The sequence below is a fragment of the Aythya marila genome (assembly GCF_965140915.1).
Source record: "Aythya marila genome assembly, chromosome: 3".
Taxonomy (NCBI): domain Eukaryota; kingdom Metazoa; phylum Chordata; class Aves; order Anseriformes; family Anatidae; genus Aythya; species Aythya marila.
Window position 1 is genome coordinate 12,113,668 of NC_139044.1, and position 19,363 is coordinate 12,133,030.

A 19,363-nucleotide genomic window follows, 5' to 3' on the forward strand; every position below is an offset into this window, starting at 1 on the left:
CATGCATAGCTCTCTGTACTTGGTGGTGTCAAGAAGACTTCTTGTGTTGTATGGGTGTCTGCTCAAGCTGCTTTCTAATTCCCCAGTGTTTCTGAAGACACGCCTGTAAGTTAACCATTTGTTTTGTATTTCTGATCGGGTAGAGTAAAGTTGACTCTAGAAGGCCTGGAGAAAGATGAGGATGATGACGAGGGCCAAGAAAAAACATCCCCTACTGTTCCTCAAAAAATGGCAAACACTGTGGAGTTCTCCTTAATAACCAACAATGAATATAAATGCCGACACTCTCAACCAGACTGTGGTTACGCTTTGCAGCCAGATCGATGGATAGAATATACTATACAAACCATGGAGCCTGATAACTTGGAATTAATCTTTGATTTTTTCGAGGTATGTCGCTTTACCACTTCGAAGCAACTCCAGTCTGCCTTCTGGAGTTGAAGGAGTCGATTACTTTGAGGATTCCACTGATGGCATCAGCCTGCAAAGTGATCAGCTTGATCTTTGGGATGTTACTTGTGTAAATGGTTTAGGAGTCTGTTTGCTGATGCACCATTGTACAGATTTTTGTTTTTGAATTGTCTCAGTATGACACAAAGTTTCACGTTCTTGCCTTCTTGAGAATAGTTAGTACAAATTGGACTCAAATCTTAGTGTGCAGTACTGTGTATAATTCGGTTAGCTTGATTTTTATCCTTTAACAGGGGTGAGTTCTGCTTATCCTCTCTGAATTTTAACAGTGCATATAGGGACTGGTTAAAATACAACTATTTCATCTTGATTTTAAGTTACAAGAAAAAATCTATGTAGTAATTAGTACAAATTAAAACTGTGCAGATTCTCGCTACTTCATTTGCTACTTTGCACTCAAAGCATTTCAAGAAAAGTTAAATATTGATAGCTTTTAACAAAACTAACTTTGGTCTTTTCATACTGTTTATGGAGAAGAAAGTTTTAAGCATTCTCTTTGGTCAAAAAAATGCCTTTAAATCACTTTGAGTCACAATTGTCAAGTTGCTACATAGTTCCTGAAATTAACAATGACCAAGTGCCTGTTCTGTTTGCTAGTAGCTGTCTTCCTTCTCTGCAAATGAGTACAGAGCTCTTCTAAACTTACATATTACTTAAGTTGAACTTTGTTTGAAGTGTGACTTGGGTATTTTAGAAGAGAGTATATTCCATGCATGGCATTTTTGGTCTGAAAAGGTTGTCGTATCTAAGAGTTTTTTCAAAGATTAATGTACGTGGTTTTCTAGATTTCAAACAACTATTTCGTATTCCTATTTGTAACTTGCAACATAGTTGCATGAAAAATTTTGGTCTGAAACTTGTGTTTTCTGTAACACATGGGAGATTTCATTATATTAGTGACTGTATGTTTTGCTGAGGACCAAGGCTTCCAGGAGAAAGCAGAGTTGGTTAGTATTCTTACCCACATATAACAGTAGATGTTTTGGTTCTTTGTGTTTTTAGGAAGATTTAAGTGAGAAAGTACTGCAAGATGATGAGCTCCCAGGTCATGTAGGTTCTGCCTGCCTCCTGTCATCCACAATTGCAGAATTTGGAAAGAGTGCTGGAATTCTTACACTTGCTATCATGGGCAGAAATCCAAGGAAGACAATTGGAAAAGTTCGAGGTACAGTTGATGCAATCAGACGTAGATAACTTCACTTGAAGTCATCCATTATCTGTTGACATGTGAAGCATTTGGTATCTTTCCTTGTAGTGGACTACATCATTATTAAGCCAATCCAGGGATACACTTGTGATATGAAGGCCTCATATGCAAAATACTGGAAACCAAGAACAACTCTAGATGTTGGACACAGGGGAGCAGGAAATTCTACAACAACAGCTAAGTAAGTTCATTTGTCTTTTCATCTGTTGGTTTTATTTAATGTTTGGGTTCATGGATACCAACCGAGGAAGCAGCTGGTTTCAAATTAAAAGCTACAACACATAACTGTTTTAACTCTCTTCAATATTAAACGTGAGTGTTCCACAGAACAAAGACTTCCAATTTATGTTCCTGTTGCTTCAATGAACTTCATAGTGCCATTAATAAAACTTTTTCCTTTGCTGTTATTTCAGACTTGCTAAAGTTCAAGAGAACACGATCGCTTCTCTGAGGAATGCTGCAAGTCATGTACGTACACACATTTACATGAACACAGTACTTGTATGGTTAAAACTAGTGTGGCTTGTATGTTTAGTTTTCAAGATTCAGTACAATATATGTTAAGTGTGTTGATTAATAAAAAAAGAAAAAAGCTTCAAATTACGAAGCTGTGGAAGTTCCCTGAGAAATAGGAAAAGAAGAAATAGCTTAGTTTAAACTTTCATTTTTAATTTTCCTTAAAAACCCTTTCCATCCAACATATTCTGGTGTTATTCTAATACAGAAAGAATTTTAACTTCAGCCATGCAGAGACTGAATAATTTTGAACAGATGATTGAAGTCTGGCTTTTCTAGAGCCAGCATACTCTAGGGCAGCAAAGGTCTCACTCGGGGACTGCAGAGTACCTCAAACTGGTTTGCAAAAAAGGGACTTCAGTTCTAAGAATAAGTTCTTAGAATAAAACCGTCCTTTGTTCCAGTGGTTGTTAAAATGAAGATTTTTGACTCCTAGGATCTTAAAAGTCTGGAGGGATACTGAATTTGGAGATACACTCCTCTGATGCTTAAATTCTGTGACCTATATTGTTGATTTTATCCCTTCCAAAATTTGTTATTGAAGTAATCTGTGATAAGATCAACCTTGATGAAGAGGCAGTGAGGCAGAGTAGCTGGAGTCAGTCCTATGGAGCACCTTCAGACATTCCTTGTGTAGCTCCTGTTTTCACTGAACAGCTGTGGTTACAGTCATATTAAGATGCTGCTATGAGATCACATGCTGCTTAACTTGTAGGTTTCGGAGACTTCCCTGGTACTATAACAGTACCAGAAGAATCCACTAGCGTGGAATCTTACCAGACATCCTTTGTAGTTATTAATACTCTGCTGCTGCCATCCCTTTATATTTATTGGCTTCTTATTTCTGAACACTGTAATGCCCGTAGAGTTTCATCTTGGAGGTGGAGTAGAATTTGAAGACAGTGTCTGGACCATGCACTGACTAGAGAGCAAATGAAAACTACAGTTATGAAATGATCTGTTAAATAGGACTTTTTAATTTCCTGGTAGATACAGCAGGTTTCTACCCACTTTAAAAAAAAGTCTGCAGAAAGTATGTTGAGGCAGAAATTTACTGTAAAATAATAACATCACCAGAAAAAGTATTTTGAATTATTTGTGGAATGAGAAGACTGGAAGCCACTGCTACAAAAATATTTCTGCTAAGAAAGGAATGATTTGGAGACAGTCAAAATAAGTCAAAAACTGTTTCTGTGTGTTTCTCGTTCTTTCTGGGCCTTCAAATCCATAAAGATTATACTTAGAGCTCTTGTTTAATCTTTCATCCTTTTTAAGCTTAACAGAAAATAACATACATCTGAAAATAATAGAAGAACACTGGATGTAGAAATTTCTACTCTTGAAGTTGTTATAATGCTGCTGCTCTGTCCTTTTGGATTTTGTTTTTGTTTTCCCTATTTTTAATCAGTTTTTGAGTAAGATGTGACTAGTAACAACCAGTATTGCATACAACTTCTGGTAGATGTCCAGGACCTGTGTATATTTGGAAACTTGTCCTCTGAGTTTTCTGAGTTCTCAAGCCCTTGTGCATCAGCTGTTAATGGATTTTTGTTTTGTTCGGTTGTCAATGTGTTTTTTGTTTTCTGTAGGGAGCAGCATATGTGGAGTTCGATGTACACCTTTCTAAAGATCATGTGCCTATTGTCTACCATGATCTCACATGTTGCATGGCAATGAAAAAGGTAAGGATGATGATCATATCTGTTTTTTTTATCTGTATTTTTATCTTGGTGTGACCAATCCAGAAACTACTTTTTTTTTTTTTTTTTTTTTTTTTTTTTACTCATAGAAATAAGGTCTCATAGAAATAATGCTGGGAAATCAAGGAAAGGAAATACGTAGTGTTACTGTATGCATAAAGTACGGCTGGGAAGTTCAGTTCCTCCTTTTGATGTTGTAGCAACAGTGTTTCAGATGCATGATCTGTATCTCTTTAAATGTAAAATGCAGTTATTTGGCTTTTGTTTATTAATGGTTTGAGAGAAAAATGCACACAACTTCACTGAATTCAGAAGCACCTCTTGCAACCCCTTTAGATTCTCAGAGTAAGATCTTCTGGTTCTTTTTTTTGTTAGTTTGTGGGTTGGGTTTGGTTTGTGGGTTCTTGTTTTGTTCTGATTTGATTTTGTTTTGTTGTTTTCGAGGGAGAGTTGATGTGATTTTCAACATGACTTCTCACCCCTGCTGGTACTTAATCATTTAGGACAAGTATAGTGCTATGTATTCATAAATGCACATTAGCTTAAACCAGAGTCTACCTTGTATCCCACTAGTGGTCAGTGGATGGAAAGCAGAAAATTGAAAGAAAAATTGATCTTCTCCTTGATTTAGAAACATTGTGAAAAAATGGATTAACCACAGATGGCTAGGTTTCCATTAATTTTTCTCATTATTTCTTGAATCCCTTTTCCTCCTGCATTTGATCTTTCCTTTACCTGTGAGGTAAACAGTGTACTTCGTGCCTTCTGGGGACAGTAAGTGGGGCTGAAGAACTGCTTTGGTTTGCTTAGTGGGACAGAAGGAAAGGAGTTAGAACAGATGTGCTAGGAGCAGGAAAACAGGACTTGAAAGCGTCTTGTTCCTCTCCTAGCTCAAGTTATCAGTTGTTGCAGTAGTTACTGTTTTCAATCAAAACTCTTTTTCTGCTATTTTTGTAAGCATTGAGAGTAGGATAACATAAGCAGTGAACAGTACTGTTATTCCTGCATATGGATAATTGTTCCTTAAATGGTGCTCTGACCAGACATGCACAATACCTTTTAAATAACCAAGTTTTATGAAGCATCAAAACTGAATGTTTTTATGGTGACATAACACTTTTTAATAATGAGAGAAACATAGGTCTAAGAGCTGGTGACTTAAACACAGAGTTATTCTTTCTTTTGGTCTGTTGTGTATTTTCCTTGATCCCAGAATATTTGTTCTCAACCACAGTGTAGAGGCAAGCTTAGGTTTGAGCAGTTCTGGAAAGGGAAGTACTTACACAGCAAATCAGTGTTGTCTTGTTGAGTATGAATTCCTTCATAGTGAAAGAAAGGAAGTGAAAACCATGTTGATAGCTATGTATTTTTTTTGGCAATAGATTCTTGAAGGGGGGAGGGTTGTCTCAGTTTTACCAGGACACTTGTCTCTGTATAAGCTTCAGAGACATTGGATAAATAATTATGAATTGAATTGAATTTTAATTGCTTTTCATATTAACATATTAAAAATATATATGAATTTTTAGTACTTTTCAATGATGCTTCATTGTGTATTATTTCTCTTCAAAGAAACTGGATACAGAGCCTTTGGAGTTGTTTGAGATTGCAGTCAAAGAGCTCACATTTGATCAACTGCAGTTATTGAAGGTATTGTTACTTCTTCTGGTTTGATACACCGGGTGTGGGATTTGTAGCTTTGATTTTTGGAGTAACTGCACATCGTGTGGGAGAACACAAGCTTTAAAAGCAGTACAAGTAGAACAGGTAGTTAATTTCAAGCATAGTACTCTTGTGCCATCATTACAGCTTGAATAAATATTATTACTAAGGTTTTCTAGAAATAGCATCCAAACAACTTGCATAGATCCACCTCATTATGCTACCATTCCTGTTTTAAAAAAAAAAAAAAAAAAAGTGTTGGTAGGGTTAATTCAAAGCCAATGCTGTGGAAGAAAGATACCATTCACCAAGTCTGTATAGTTCTTATATTTCCCTGTTAACAAGAGAGATCCAGATTATGTTGGCTTCCTCCTTGGAGGTGCATGTAGAGGTTTAAAAGGGTCCATGGTTCCACAGTCTGGATTGGACAAACTGGCCAGAACTAATTGAATTTAATTTAATTGGGTATCACTGTGTCTTCCAAATAGAAATTGTCTGCCTACATAAAAGGGGATCAGGGATAAGACTGGTCCACTGAAGACCAAGCTGAGAAGATACCTGTGCTCAGTCAAGGAAGCAGCTGGCTTAACCAAGAATGATGTTTCTTCCAGTTAATTCCACTGTGTCTGTAAATGAACCTCTAAACTTAAAATAAATAGATGATGATAATTAAAGTTTAAAAAGAAAATCAGAAGGAAATTGTGTTGTACTTGTAATAAGATCTCTGTGGGTGGAACACTTGTTAATTTTATTATTTTGATGCTTTTTAGCTGGCTCATGTGACTGCCCTGAAAGTTAAAGATCACAATGGTGCGTACTTGTTGGCAAGAGTCTTGGGATTAATTTATTACGATGTAATGATACATAGTCAATAATTGCAGTAACTTATTCTAATTGTATTTGGCTTTTTCCTGAAAGTGTATAAATGCTTAATTAGTTACTTTAGTTTTAAGCTGTCTGTAGAGCTTTTTGCTGGGAAGTGAACACCTGAATGGGAGTTACTCCCTTGGAAGAGAGGGGACAGAAGGGTTCAAGTTGCTTGCATGGCTAAATATATATTGATGAGTATTCAAAGTGTAATTGCCCGTAGTGTTTCTTTTTTATGCTTCTCTGCTGTTTTGGCACCTCTGCAGAATTGCAGACAAGAACTTTGTTAACTGTTATACGGCATCTTATTTGTGCTATAAGTCTCAGACTGTAATTCGTCTCCTTCATGGGGACGTCAAAATGGTGCAAAGCATCTCTCACATCCTACTTGTCTGAGAAAAGAAAAAAGTAATAAACCTTGACAGGCATGGCTGCTTCTACTGACTGTGATTCAGTGACTGAGAGAGTGAGGTATGGGAGAAGCTGCTTCTGACAAATATTGTCAAAAAATTTTCCTGCTGGTAGAACGGGAATTGTCAACACCATTGTTGGGAGTATGTCAGTGTTAGAGAGAAATTTTTAACAATCAAAAGATAAACCTGGTTCAGTTTTTCATTCTTAAAGGTGTTGTAGTTCTGAGCCAGTTAATTCTTGCTGGATTAGGAGTGTTACTATCTATTTTAATCCAATATTTTGTATTCATTTTCAGCATCTTTTAAAGAAGAAGAAAACTCTGCTTATGAGACCCAGCCGTTTCCTTCTCTGCAGAGAGTAAGCAGTGAATGTAGAGCAAGAGATGATGATTATACAACATGCAAACATGCAGTTTACTTTGTGCTCCTCGTGTAGCAATGGACATTAATTTTTTTAATTATTATTTTAACCATCCAATATCAGTGTTGGAACTGAAAATCTTGTTTTGTTTTGTTTTTCCCCACACTGGAGCCTCACCAGCACATAAAATCAGTAGTTTCCATACCTTCAAAGGCTCTTAATTCAGAAGCTCAAGTTGTGTAGCTCAGGATATGCTCAGTTTAGCAGCTGGCTGACCATCTGGGCATTGCATTTCAATGCATTGACAGTTGTTTGCTGAATTTAAGGTTTGTGTTGGGGAAAGACTTTTGGGAGTTCATTGTGTAGTCTTGGACGTGTAGCAGAGCCAGACATAAAGAAAACAAAAGTGAATATCTAAAATGTTTCCCTTTGTGACTATTTGCAAACTATTGGCTTGAATTGGTTTGTTTTTCCCAGAAACTACTGTCCAAATAGCTTGATACCATTTGCAGCATAGTTTCTGGAACTGCTATTGTTGTTTCCCCTTCATGTTCTCTTCCTAATGTCTAGACTGCTCATTTAGCATGTCTTTTAGGGACTTTTTTGCTTTTTTTCTGCTTTCTATTTGGACTATAGAGATTATTAGTATCCAGTTAATACTTATGTGAGAATTAACATAAATTATTTATATAATAAAGAACTGTGTAATGGACTGAACTATTGAGGTTCAATTCATACACATTTTGGCTCTCCAAAGTTCACTTTCTTCCTGTGAGAAAGGGAATGTTACTCTTCTCTGTACCTTCATATTCATAGGATTAAAGAATCTAGCATTTTTTTTATTTAATTAGCTGTTACTTCCGCATTTTGACTTAGTCACCTTATAATTACAAATTTTCTTTACAAGCATTTCACTTTTTTGTTCTTATCATAATGGTAAGCTCATGGATTTCATACATAGGACTATTGTTACTGAAAGTACTTTCTGTATTAAACAAAATCTTTCTAGAGAAGTATAGAACACTTTTTTCAGGAGTATAAGTGGGGCATTTATCTCAAGTGTTAAAGGTGAATTGACTTACATTTGTACTTGATCAAATCTTGAAAAGAAAATTTATTGAAACTTTATGTGGTTCTTAGCTTTAAACTGAAGAAGAAAAAAAGTAAATGTATTAAGGTTTTTTGGTGTTGTGTTTTTTGGTTTGTTTGGTTTTAGTTGACTGTTGACCAACATTTAGTTGAATGCAACCATTGGGGTTACATTCCAGTGTATTCTTCCAGTAATTACCCTAATAGTAGTTAGTTGACCCCCTTAGCAGTGGAGTCTCTTCATAATGAAATCTTTGCAGGTCCTGGAGTCAGTTTCTGAAGACGTTGGCTTCAACATAGAAATAAAATGGATCTGCCAACAAAGGGTAAGTGAATGTACGGGAGATTTACTTTGATATTTTGCTGTGTTCATGGCTAAGGCTTGCGATTTGATATGACAGTTTCTTAGGAGCTATAAACAAAGAAGCATTTTTATTTTAGTGTGATCCTTTTATTTTATGGCCCATTATCTTTAAAACTGAGTATATCGCCACCGCTTTTGCAACTGAATATAACACAAGCATGCTCTTAAAGCAATGGGATGTATTTGCAGGACTTAGCTCACAGTGCAGCTCTGCTTTTTTTCTGCATTTTTTAACGTTCTTTCATGGATTTCCTTTGTATTTTAAAAATTAAAGAAGACTTCACAGCAGCTTTCCCCTTAGGTGGGAAGACTGAATTTTTCAGTCAATCGTGCTGTTAGAATTCAGCTGTTCTTCTAAGACAGTCCTGCAGAGCTGTAGCTGGCATTCAGGAGACTGAAGGAGTGACTTCTGTATTCAGACTTGTAAACTCAGTTCTTGTTTTGCTGAAGTTGAAAGAGATTGTAGCTTGTTAAAATAATTTTAGTAAGCATCAATTAAAATGGCTGACACTTGTCTTTTCTTTTTAATAGGATGGACAGTGGGATGGTAACTTGTCAACTTACTTTGATATGAACCTCTTTTTAGATATTATTCTAAAAACAATTCTGATGAATGCTGGAAGAAGAAGAATTGTTTTTTCTTCTTTTAATGCAGATATTTGTACAATGTAAGTTAAGGAGCAACCATATGTTTTTTATTTGATGAAATTTACTTTCAACATAAGTATACCCAACTATTCACTAACAAGAAGTTCCAGTTAGACCTAAAATTTGGGCGCAAAAATAGATAGGAATTGAAACAAGGAATTAGACCCCTTTGATATCTGAGCTGTGACAAAAATCAAATAGGAAAATGAAGTCAAAGTAGATATTTTTGTCAAGTGCCTTTCTGAATGCTTCAGTCTTAACACAGCAAAAAAAAAAAGTCAGTATTTCTTACGGTATCACAAAGTCTGTTTCAGATACACTTAAGGGGTACAGAAGCCTAATTTGCAAACAAAAAATGGTTAGATTTTTTTCTGTGTATTTGCCTTTTTTAGAGAACAGGAAATTAAATAGCTTTGAATTACGGTGGCTCTTTCTGGTAAGAAGAATTCCTCTTGTGGAATGTCGAATACATTGCAGCACAGAAAAAGCATAGGAAATAACTGGGAAGCAAACAGTTGGGCTATATGTGAATTAACAAGATGCTGTAGTATGTTGTAACAAGAAGTGATTGAGCACTAAGAATGAAAAGCTTAGTGGAAACATCATTTGATGAGAGACTGATGAAATACCATGGAAGGATAAATAGGACAAAACCAAATCAAGGTACTGATAAAAGAATTACAAAACAAGCGTGAAAGCATATAACGCATTAATCCCAGAACTGTGTTTCCATCTACTGTCATTTCATGCCCCTAAGTGGTATTATCCATCTTGAAAATTACATTAATATGGTTAAGTATCGTACATTAAACACAATGGATTCTTATCATGTATTTTCGTTTTGCTCTATTAAGAAATCTACAGATTTGGATAGCTTTCAAGGATTTTATGTAAACATTTTGTGGGTGTGGATTAGAGTTGAACATGAACTCAAGCTTCCCTTTAACTGTGTTTTAATCTCTGACAATGCCAAACTGTTGGAGCAAGTTTGTCACATAGTTTGCTATGAAAATACAGTATGATCCTGTTGCACCCCTCAAATGCACATGCAGCAAAGGGAGTAATTCTCAAACAGTAAGATTGAATTTCACTGCTATTAAACTTCCTGCTTGCAAATGTTTTTTATAACAGGGTCCGGCACAAGCAAAACAAGTATCCGGTGTTATTTCTCACCCAAGGAGAATCTAAGCTCTATCCAGAACTTATGGATCTCAGATCTCGTACAACTCCAATTGCCATTACTTTTGCACAGTTTGAAAACTTGCTGGTAAGCTGACAAGCTCCGGTATTTCTCTGTTATAAAATTAAATTGAATTATTACTAATTGTTGTAAATCCATCATTTTTTACCCAAAATTGCAAACAAACTCATAAATGCATTAACGTTAATAACTACCAATATTATGTCGGTTGCTTGAAATTTCTATTTAGTACGTTGCTTAAAAAATACAGGGCTCAACTCTTCAATTGTACTAAGTTATCATATGAAGTTATTATAAGGAGCTACAAGTGTCAATAAAAATGTGAGACCTTCTCAAACAGTTTTTTAATTGAAGTGTTTTATATTTCAGGGAGTTAATGTGCATTCTGAAGACCTGCTGAGGAATCCATCATTCATTAAAAGAGCCAAATCTAAAGGCTTAGTTATTTTCTCGTGGGGAGATGATGCAAATGACCCAGATAACAGGAAGAAGTTGAGAGAATATGGTGTTCATGGGCTAATATATGACAGGTATGTGCTTGAAAAAGAAAAAGTAGAATATTTAAGTTCAATAAATGGTTGTATCCTGAGTCCTGTGAAGCTCCACGTTCCTTTATGATTGACTGGGTGCAGAGTACCTTTCTTTTCTACTACAAACACAACAAGCCCATAAAACCAGTTGCAGAAAGAGATGCACTAATTCCTATTCTTTTAGCTGTGTATATGAATCAGAATAACTTCTGCTTCTAATGAGGCTAATGGAAATAAAACTTAACTCTAAAGAACTAGTGCATGGCCTACACATTTAGTACGCTATTAATATTTCTGGCAGTAATTTTTCAAACGTGTATTACAGTGTGGTGAGGACAGTATTATTTTAATTGACTGCAATTTTCAGCTTTCTACATTTATTGATGGAAGTAGTTAGCACAACTTTTATACAAATGAATTATACTTAGTTTTTCCCAGCCTTGTGTTCAGTTCTGTTTCAGAGTTCGTAGAATCAGAGAATGGCTTGGGTTGGAAGGGCCCTTAAAGATCATCTACTCAAACCCCCCTGCTGTAGACAGGGTGGCCAAGGCCCCATCCAGCCTGACCTTGAACACCTCCAGGGATGGGGCATCCACAGCTGCTCTGGGCAACCTGCTCCAGTGCATCACCACGCTCTGAGTGAAGAATTTCCTCCTAACCTTTAATCTAAATTTCTCCTCTTAGTTTAAAACCATTCCTCCTTTTCCTGTCATTATGTGACTGAGCAGAGAGTTGCTCTCCATCTTTTTTGTAATTACCCTTCAAGTACTGAAAAGCTGCAATGAGCATTTGTGTATAGTTTTACTATTTTTTTGTATTAAAATACCTTCAGAGTGACTCTCAGGGCAAACTGCCAAAAATAATCACTTCAGAGGTTAAGGTATTTCTGCAGTTCAGGTGGACATCAGAATACTGCATGAAGTCTTTGAACAAAGGACTTAATTCAAGTCCTTTCAAAAATCAGAAGTTTTAGGTCTTATATCTTAAAAGATATGAAATTAATAGCAGAAGATAGTTGCACAAAAACGTGTTTAGTTCACTACTACAAGAAGAATCTTGAACTTGGAAAGCTGAAATTAGTCAGAACCTTTAATTACAAAGAATATCTAATTAGGAAAGCACTAAGTGTAGTGAAGATGTCAAACTGTGTAAGACTCCAACCTTCAAACTTCATGCTTTAGCGACAGCATTGCTTTGCATGTGGTGCACCAAAAAAAGGCGAGGAAGATCAGGTAATTGTCAAGGGCTCTGTTCTCTACGAAGTGAAAAATGAAAGTCAGGTTGATATGCCTAGAGGCAAAAAGTCAAATACACTTCATTTTATAGTTCTAGACACCTAGACTCCTGCAAAAAGTTACCTAATTCCCTTTGATCCATTCTCGACTCCTGAGTCATTCCAGACTGGGTGGAGATTATCTGGCTTTCCAGTGGTCTTCCTCCTTGTCCTGCAGTAGGTCTGCCTCTTCTCGTGGATGGTAAAAAGGAGACTTTTGCACTGGGGAGCAGCTTCAGATTTAAGTCACTGAAACATCAAGTCATCTGCTGTGCTGCAGCAGTGCTGCTTGTTAGACCTCTCAAAATTTAGACCCTGTTAGTGGATGGACAGATCTCTGGACTGGTGTGCACAAGATTTGGTTCTTAGTGTAGGGGTGTTACCAAACGTGGTTCTGTGCCATGCATGGCTTGAAGCGATAAATCATCGGTCTGTGGACAGGTGAGGGGTTCTAATCAATTATCACTGCTTAAAGGGTTCTTCTTGAAATGTCTGTGCTTCTGATGATTACTAATCCAGTCTTTTCAGAGTTGTTAATTAATCGCGGTGTAATAGATAAGCACTAGCATGGTAAGACAGTAAAATGTGTGATAGCCTTATTTCTGTCTTGGTACTGCTTCCCCTGCTTGGATATGTAATTTCTCAATGCTACTGAAATAATGCTGCATTTATGCCAGGGCTGCAAGCCCGCAAAGCGTCATTCATCATGTCTTCTCTTTTGTACTGCTTAGCGGGTTTAAGTTGCAGCATGATAACCAAACATGTTTTACCTCACATTCTGATGACTAACCAATTCATTGGAACTGGTTATATGCTGAGTTTCCTGGTGAAGTTAAACAAAAAAAAAATCTTTCACCTCCCTGTACTGTACGGATCATCTAGATTCTTAACTACTTGTGACTTCTCTGATCCACTTCTCCCCATATTTCTTCCACCTTGTTTACATCTTCCCACTATGAGAGGAACACAAAAATAATATCAATTACAAAGCTGTTATTTAAAAAAAAAAAAAAAAAAAAAAACACGGTAGTTCAACAGTGTATTTTTTTTTCTCTTCACTCAGTGTGACTGAGTAGCAAACGGTCACTTTTTTCAGCATAACTATTGCAGGCTGGTTAACTCTATAGTTTCTGAACACCACTAACTTTTTCTGTAGGCAAAAAGAAATATTGGAATGCTCCTTTATGATCCTTAATAATTTTCTAAGCTTAATGATAGAATTAAGTTCAAGCTTAACACAGAACCCTTAGAAGGAACATGACTCTTCTGAAAGTTGCAGCATGTGGACACTGTCCTGTGCCTGGTGTTTTGTGTTGCTGTTCACTAGAGCTTTACTTAAATCATCTTCGTAAGTGTTAATTGTGACAATGTTAGGAAGTGAACACATGGATTAAAATCTTTAGGTGAGCTTTAGGTTGTTTGGATATGGCCCTGGGTTGTTGCTGTGGGTAGCATCTGGTAATTGTGTCAAATATTATGAACTGTCTGGGTAGAGATGATTTCTGTAAGCTATTTTTCTGAACTTAGTTATCCATGTAACGATGAGCAAAATGAATGTAGCCACTCGCGAAGATGGGAGAAAAGCTCTGTGCTGAATACCAAAAGTTGCTGATACCAAGTGTCGGGGAAAAAAAAAATACAGGTAGGGAGGGTCTGACTTTGTTTTGCATGGAGGAAAAGCTGCAAGGCTGAATCGGAGAAGCTTAACAATGCCACTGCTGTTAAAAGAACCAGCTCACTGGTGCAGGGGGAAGTATTTTTTTTTTTACCATCCTTTCTCCACTTGGGCTGCAAATTATGAGACATAGCCAAAGTCAGTAAGCGAAATGTATGGTCTAGTGCAGTTTCCAGGACAGTATTCTGCTCTTTTCCTATGCTCAGTGAGCGTTTATCTCGACACTTAAAATATCAAAACTACTTGTGTAAAAGACAACCTATAGAAAAGGTGACACCTCTGCCTCAATATCCAGGCTCCTATTTGGGCCCTAATCTAAAGAAGTACATTAAAGGCACATCTGTGCATCTTCTGTTAACATGGAAAGTTAAATCTCATGGTAAAAACTCTTTATTAGTCTGGTGTTCAGATTTATTGAAAGAAGAAACTTGAACCTAGTATAGACAAATTCTCTGGATTGGCAAAAAAAAAAAAAAAAGACAAGTTTTTAAACAGGATTTTGAAGGGGAATTAGCTGGCATTTTTCTCCTGGATAAATTTTGTAAATGGTCCAGAAGACACTTCTCTGTTTGAATTTACTTACGACTGTTCTTACTGAGTTAAGCTCCTATAAAGAGTTGGTTAGAGATTAAACACCAATGTGGAGAGGGAGTGGGTGCTAACTTGGCTTGGCATTATCATCTTTTTTTTTTTTTTTTTTTAATTCTCTCTACATGATCTGAGTTCTGCTTGTTGAATAATACATACAGCTGCATGAAAATTAGTAAGCCAGTAATCCTGAAACATTTCTGCCAAAAGCTTTTCCATGAGTGTTTTCAGTGTGTTTGTCTCCCCTCTAAATACTGCTTTTCCTTATGGCTTCACATTGAGTTTGCAGGTTCCAGACAAAAGCTTTGTGCTGTATCAGTAATTTTCCAAAACTAATGCAAATTTTGTTGGCAATAAATGCAAAAGCATTTCAAAATCTTCTTAAAGCTGTGACTGATTAAATCTGTGTCATTGGGTACAGTTCTCTTGCATGAAAACAGTATTTCCGCGTGACTGACTGTGGTTTTGATTTTTTGATTTTGAAATAATTGGTAAGAGAGATCCTGGAGCATTGCTCTTTCTGCCAGCTGAAGGTGTAGAATAAGGGACCCAAACAAAAAGTGGGAACATGAAATTGTGGGGTGTAGGAGTAGTTGGGCTTCAAATGGTCTTCTCTGCCTTCAGCATAAAGAAGCACTACGCATGTTGTAGCAGATGTCCCAGCGAACAGTCTGAAAGCAGCTTGGAAGGCTGGCTTCTGCAATCTTCATTGAAAAGAAATGAATATAAAGCAAGAATTACAGAATTTCTGCTTGCCTTAGCAAAGAACTAATAGAATGCCTGCTAGAAGCTGCCTAGCAACATGCCTAGCCATGTTTCCAGAGCCAAGGGGCCTGGAAACATGCCTTTGTTTTTCCATCGTCTATCTGATGGGAAGGGCTTAAAAACAGGAGTTCATAAAGGCTGTTGCTATATTAACAACAGAAACAAACAAACCAAAATCCTGGCTCCTAGCTTCAGTGCTATGTCTTGAAAGCATAAAAGAATTGATGAGCTAGGTTAACTAAAGAAAGCAAAGGTCTTACCTGCATCATGGGAAGAAGGTTGTATTGCGGATAGTTTCTATCAGGCAATTTGGGTTCATATTGTAGTCCTTTATCAGGCTGTAGGTGCTGTGCAAGTAATTGAACTCTGTGCCTTCGGTTCATGTACCTTAAAATTGGACAGCTTGCTATCTTTGGTCTTACTGTAAGGGACTTGATCAACATCTGTAAGTCCTGTAGAATTGTTTCCAAGCTGATTTACTGTATCACTCCTTGAGCAGTGTGTTATTCTTGTCTTGGGCTTCCCAACAGTTGAGAATGTGTCTTGCTGAGTTTAAAGGCACGTGGCATTCTGTTTTGGTCATGCCACTGTGTTTGGACATAGGTTGAAATTACTGAGTGAAAGAAAAAGATTGATTCAATAGAAATACGCTATTTGCTTGAAGGAATCATAGATGAGAGGCAGTGTGAATATTCATAAGATGGTGAGGCAGAAGCCACAGTAATTCCTTCCAGGAGTTTCCTTGGAAGGAGATAAACCTGGAGACCTGCAGTATCTGAAAGCAAAGGGAACTGGACTGAAGAAATTTGCCAGAGTTTATGTTTGGGGTATTTGTAACATACTGATATTAGAAGTAATGATGATGATTAGAATGTGTTCTTTTTATTTTGGCTGCAATAAGTTTGTACCAAAGTAGACCAAGGTTTTTCTTCCACCATGAAGTGCCATTTGCTCCAAGTAAAGAGGATGTGCTATTTACATGGTGTAAGGAGTTGAATTTGCATTAGGTATGAATAAAAATCAGGTTTTGTTTTTTACTCTTCACCTAACATTGTAATAGTAATTTTAAACAACCATAAATCAACCATTGTGCAGAAGACATACCATTTTATATTGCAAGATTAGAGACAAAACGTAAGGTGCTAACCTCAAACATCTTGTTTTTGTAGACTTGCTGGTATGTGACTTCATTAGGAGAAAAAAAAAAAGATGAGTAGCTTCATTTAGTTGTATTGTGAACTGTCAGGTTATACTGATAAGTCTGTCTCTTCTTTTCTCATTTATTCAGGATATATGACTCGAATCCCGAACAACCAAATATATTCCAAGTAGAACAACTGGAGCGTCTAAAGAAGGAATTACCAGAGTTGAAAAGCTGCGTGTGTCCCACAGTTAGCCACTTCAAATCCATATCTCCATGTAAATGTCATCATAGTTGCCTGGAAGAGAAAACTGTAGATAACTTGCAGAGTGTTCAAATGCAAAAGGACTGATTCTAGGCAGAATGCTGTTTTTTATCTGTTTAACTTCGACCATTGGAACAGTGCTCTCCATGCCTTGACTGTTTGTTTCTTTAAGTACCCCAAACAGCAATAACTGTGTTCCTCCTTCCTGACAATACTTGCTAAAGTTTCAATGTTAAAATATTCAGCCAGTTATAGTTGTTGCAGTTTACATATGCAGTTTTAAGTTTCCCATAATCAAGTCTCAAATTTTGAAGCAGTAAATTTAGTATTAACACTAAGTGTGTTTTTTAAAAATAAGCACTCTAAGGAGTGGAAGCTAAACTAAATTGTACAGAAATTACAATGACCTGTTGGTGAAAATGCTTTAAAAAAAAAAAAAGTTTTGATTTTGATTTTACTTCAATAGTACAGCTCATCAGCCTGTACGTGACAACAGGAAATTAAGAGTGATGGTAAGGTACATAAAGTTAGATCTAGCCCGAATAAATCGGTACCTCTATCTATATATGTATTTGCACTGATAGATCCACCTGTATAAAGCTTTGTGCCATTTAAAAAAAAAAAAAAAAACAAAAAAAACTCTACACCTTTAAGTAAATTGCAGTGCATATTAACTCATTTTTCCCCCTTCATGGACATTTAGGCTGCTGCCATTGTTTTCTGATTTGCCAACTGAGTGGTACAGTGTCTGTGTTTAGTAGTGAGGGGTGAACCACAACTATGAGCATTTTTCATTAGTCTCACACAAGCCTGCTAAACTTCAGGAATGTTGCTCATAATTTTAATATTAACAATTACAGAAACACCTGTCAGTGGTTGAGAATCTTTTTTGCACAGTAACCTTAATAAACAAAATATGTACCATGCACAAACTCTAGAAAATGCATGCTTTAGTTTTTAAGCATGAAATTTAGGTGTTTGCTGAGGTCCTTGCATCTTTACGGTGCTAGTTATGTGTGAAGGGTGCAAGGACTAACTAAACTACTTAACCTTCTTTGCCTAAAACCACAAGCCTGTTATTCACAAACATTTGGGAAAAAAAAGGCTATACCATTCATGGTTTGTCTTTCTTACATAACATAAGCCACTAGCTTTTGTATTTTGCAAGATTTGATTTTTATTTTTTTTTCAGAGCAGGAATTACAACTGTACTGAATTCAGATAATCTGTATGCTGTTGGCTGATCCCTATCCTTTGTAATTTATTATGAAGTTATAGTTTAGAATCCTTAATAGATACATGCATGTCCTTTTTCCTCCTGAAGTTGCAGGTCATGCCAACACAACAGCTGTAACTTTCTACTGAAGTGTTAATGTATAATAAGAATGAAAAATATTTATTTTTTTTCTCTTGTAAATTGACAATGAAAACAATAGTGTGTACTATATTCTTTATATACAGTCATTGCTACATAGAACTGATTGTACAAAGAGTAAAGCCATTACAGATACATGCTTGAGCCTGCACCACTGAGCAGTTTGGAACAAACAGCTTGTTTCAATTTGCCTTGTACATTTTAGTATTTAAGGTTTGTCCTGCACAAACAGCACAGTCATGATTAGCTATCTGGAAGCTGTCTTTTAATAAAAAAAAAAAAAAAAAAAAAAAAAAAGTTTTGAAGTGTGTGAGCTGTGTTTTTGGGAAGGAGGGAAGGAAGGAGCTCTGAACCTGATTCTTGACATCAACAATGATCGCCTGCAGCTGTTACCGGATAGAGCAAGTCCAGATTCCCCACTTGTCAATGTGTGAGATTAATTCTTAGTTGTTTATAATTTGTGTACCCTGGGAACCTCTTTTGAAGGGTTTTGAGGGCTTTCCCAACAAAGTGGCTGCGGCAGCTGCTCTTTTCCTGCATGGTAGCAGGTCACTAAGGTAAGTGTATGGCTCACTGGAACACTACCAGCAGCCTTTCCAGGCAGAGTGTAAATCAGCCTGATTTTTGTTTTATGCTTCCCAGTTCTCCAAAAGCTTAATCCTTTTTCACTGTCCTGCAGTTTACAGGTATCAAAACAAAAACAGGTAAAAAGACAGTGGCTTTGTTAGGAGCACCTCTGTTTTCCAGGGTGTTTGAGTGTGGACAACCACCTTCAGACAAAAACATGCTCGCCACCCACTATTCCAATAACTGAACTTGCTCTCTGCTTCCACAAGTGCTGGCCTTGACCCCTGGGGTCACATTCACGCAGGCCATTGCTGGGATGGTGCTGCAGTGTGCTCTGATGGTGTTTGCTGTTCCTCTGGTGGCCAAGAGCACAGCTAGGGAGAAATTAAATAAAATAAAGGAAACTCCCTCCCTTCAGACGGAGGGAAAGGAATTAAGCAGCAAGCGTTTTGAAGTCTGGATTTTGTGCAGGAATGTGTTAACCTCTGGCTGGTTAGGATCTGGCTGTATTTTGAGTGCTTGCTGGAGCATAGCTTCTTGTTGTTCCAGCAAAAGGACTGCTACGTTTTTAAAAAGAAAATTTCTTTTTAAATTAATCCTAAACTCTCTAAACTGGTAGATGAGAGAATTTCACTCTTACTTTTGGAGTTTCCTGTCTTTTGGCCTCAAAGGCAGGACTACATCA

At 36.8% G+C, this 19,363-nt stretch overlaps 1 protein-coding gene across 6 annotated transcripts in view; it reads left to right on the forward strand.

Annotated features, from left to right (window-relative positions):
* Positions 1 to 18,401, forward strand: part of GPCPD1 (glycerophosphocholine phosphodiesterase 1) — a 44,081-nt gene extending 25,680 nt beyond the window's left edge. For 5 of the 6 annotated variants that reach the window (XM_082757926.1, XM_082757925.1, XM_082757928.1 and 2 more), the window contains 13 exons: positions 144 to 390; positions 1,474 to 1,636; positions 1,727 to 1,859; positions 2,092 to 2,146; positions 3,784 to 3,876; positions 5,467 to 5,544; positions 6,327 to 6,366; positions 7,133 to 7,194; positions 8,547 to 8,612; positions 9,182 to 9,318; positions 10,430 to 10,565; positions 10,869 to 11,029; positions 16,619 to 18,401. In XM_082757926.1, the coding sequence (XP_082614052.1) occupies positions 144 to 390; positions 1,474 to 1,636; positions 1,727 to 1,859; positions 2,092 to 2,146; positions 3,784 to 3,876; positions 5,467 to 5,544; positions 6,327 to 6,366; positions 7,133 to 7,194; positions 8,547 to 8,612; positions 9,182 to 9,318; positions 10,430 to 10,565; positions 10,869 to 11,029; positions 16,619 to 16,823 (1,576 nt within the window). In that variant the 3' untranslated portion in view covers positions 16,824 to 18,401. Of the gene's footprint in view, positions 1 to 143; positions 391 to 1,473; positions 1,637 to 1,726; positions 1,860 to 2,091; positions 2,147 to 3,783; positions 3,877 to 5,466; positions 5,545 to 6,326; positions 6,367 to 7,132; positions 7,195 to 8,546; positions 8,613 to 9,181; positions 9,319 to 10,429; positions 10,566 to 10,868; positions 11,030 to 13,829; positions 13,945 to 16,618 lie in introns of all 6 variants that reach the window. The other variant, XM_082757929.1, reaches the window with a different exon arrangement.
* Positions 18,402 to 19,363: the final 962 nt, after the last annotated feature.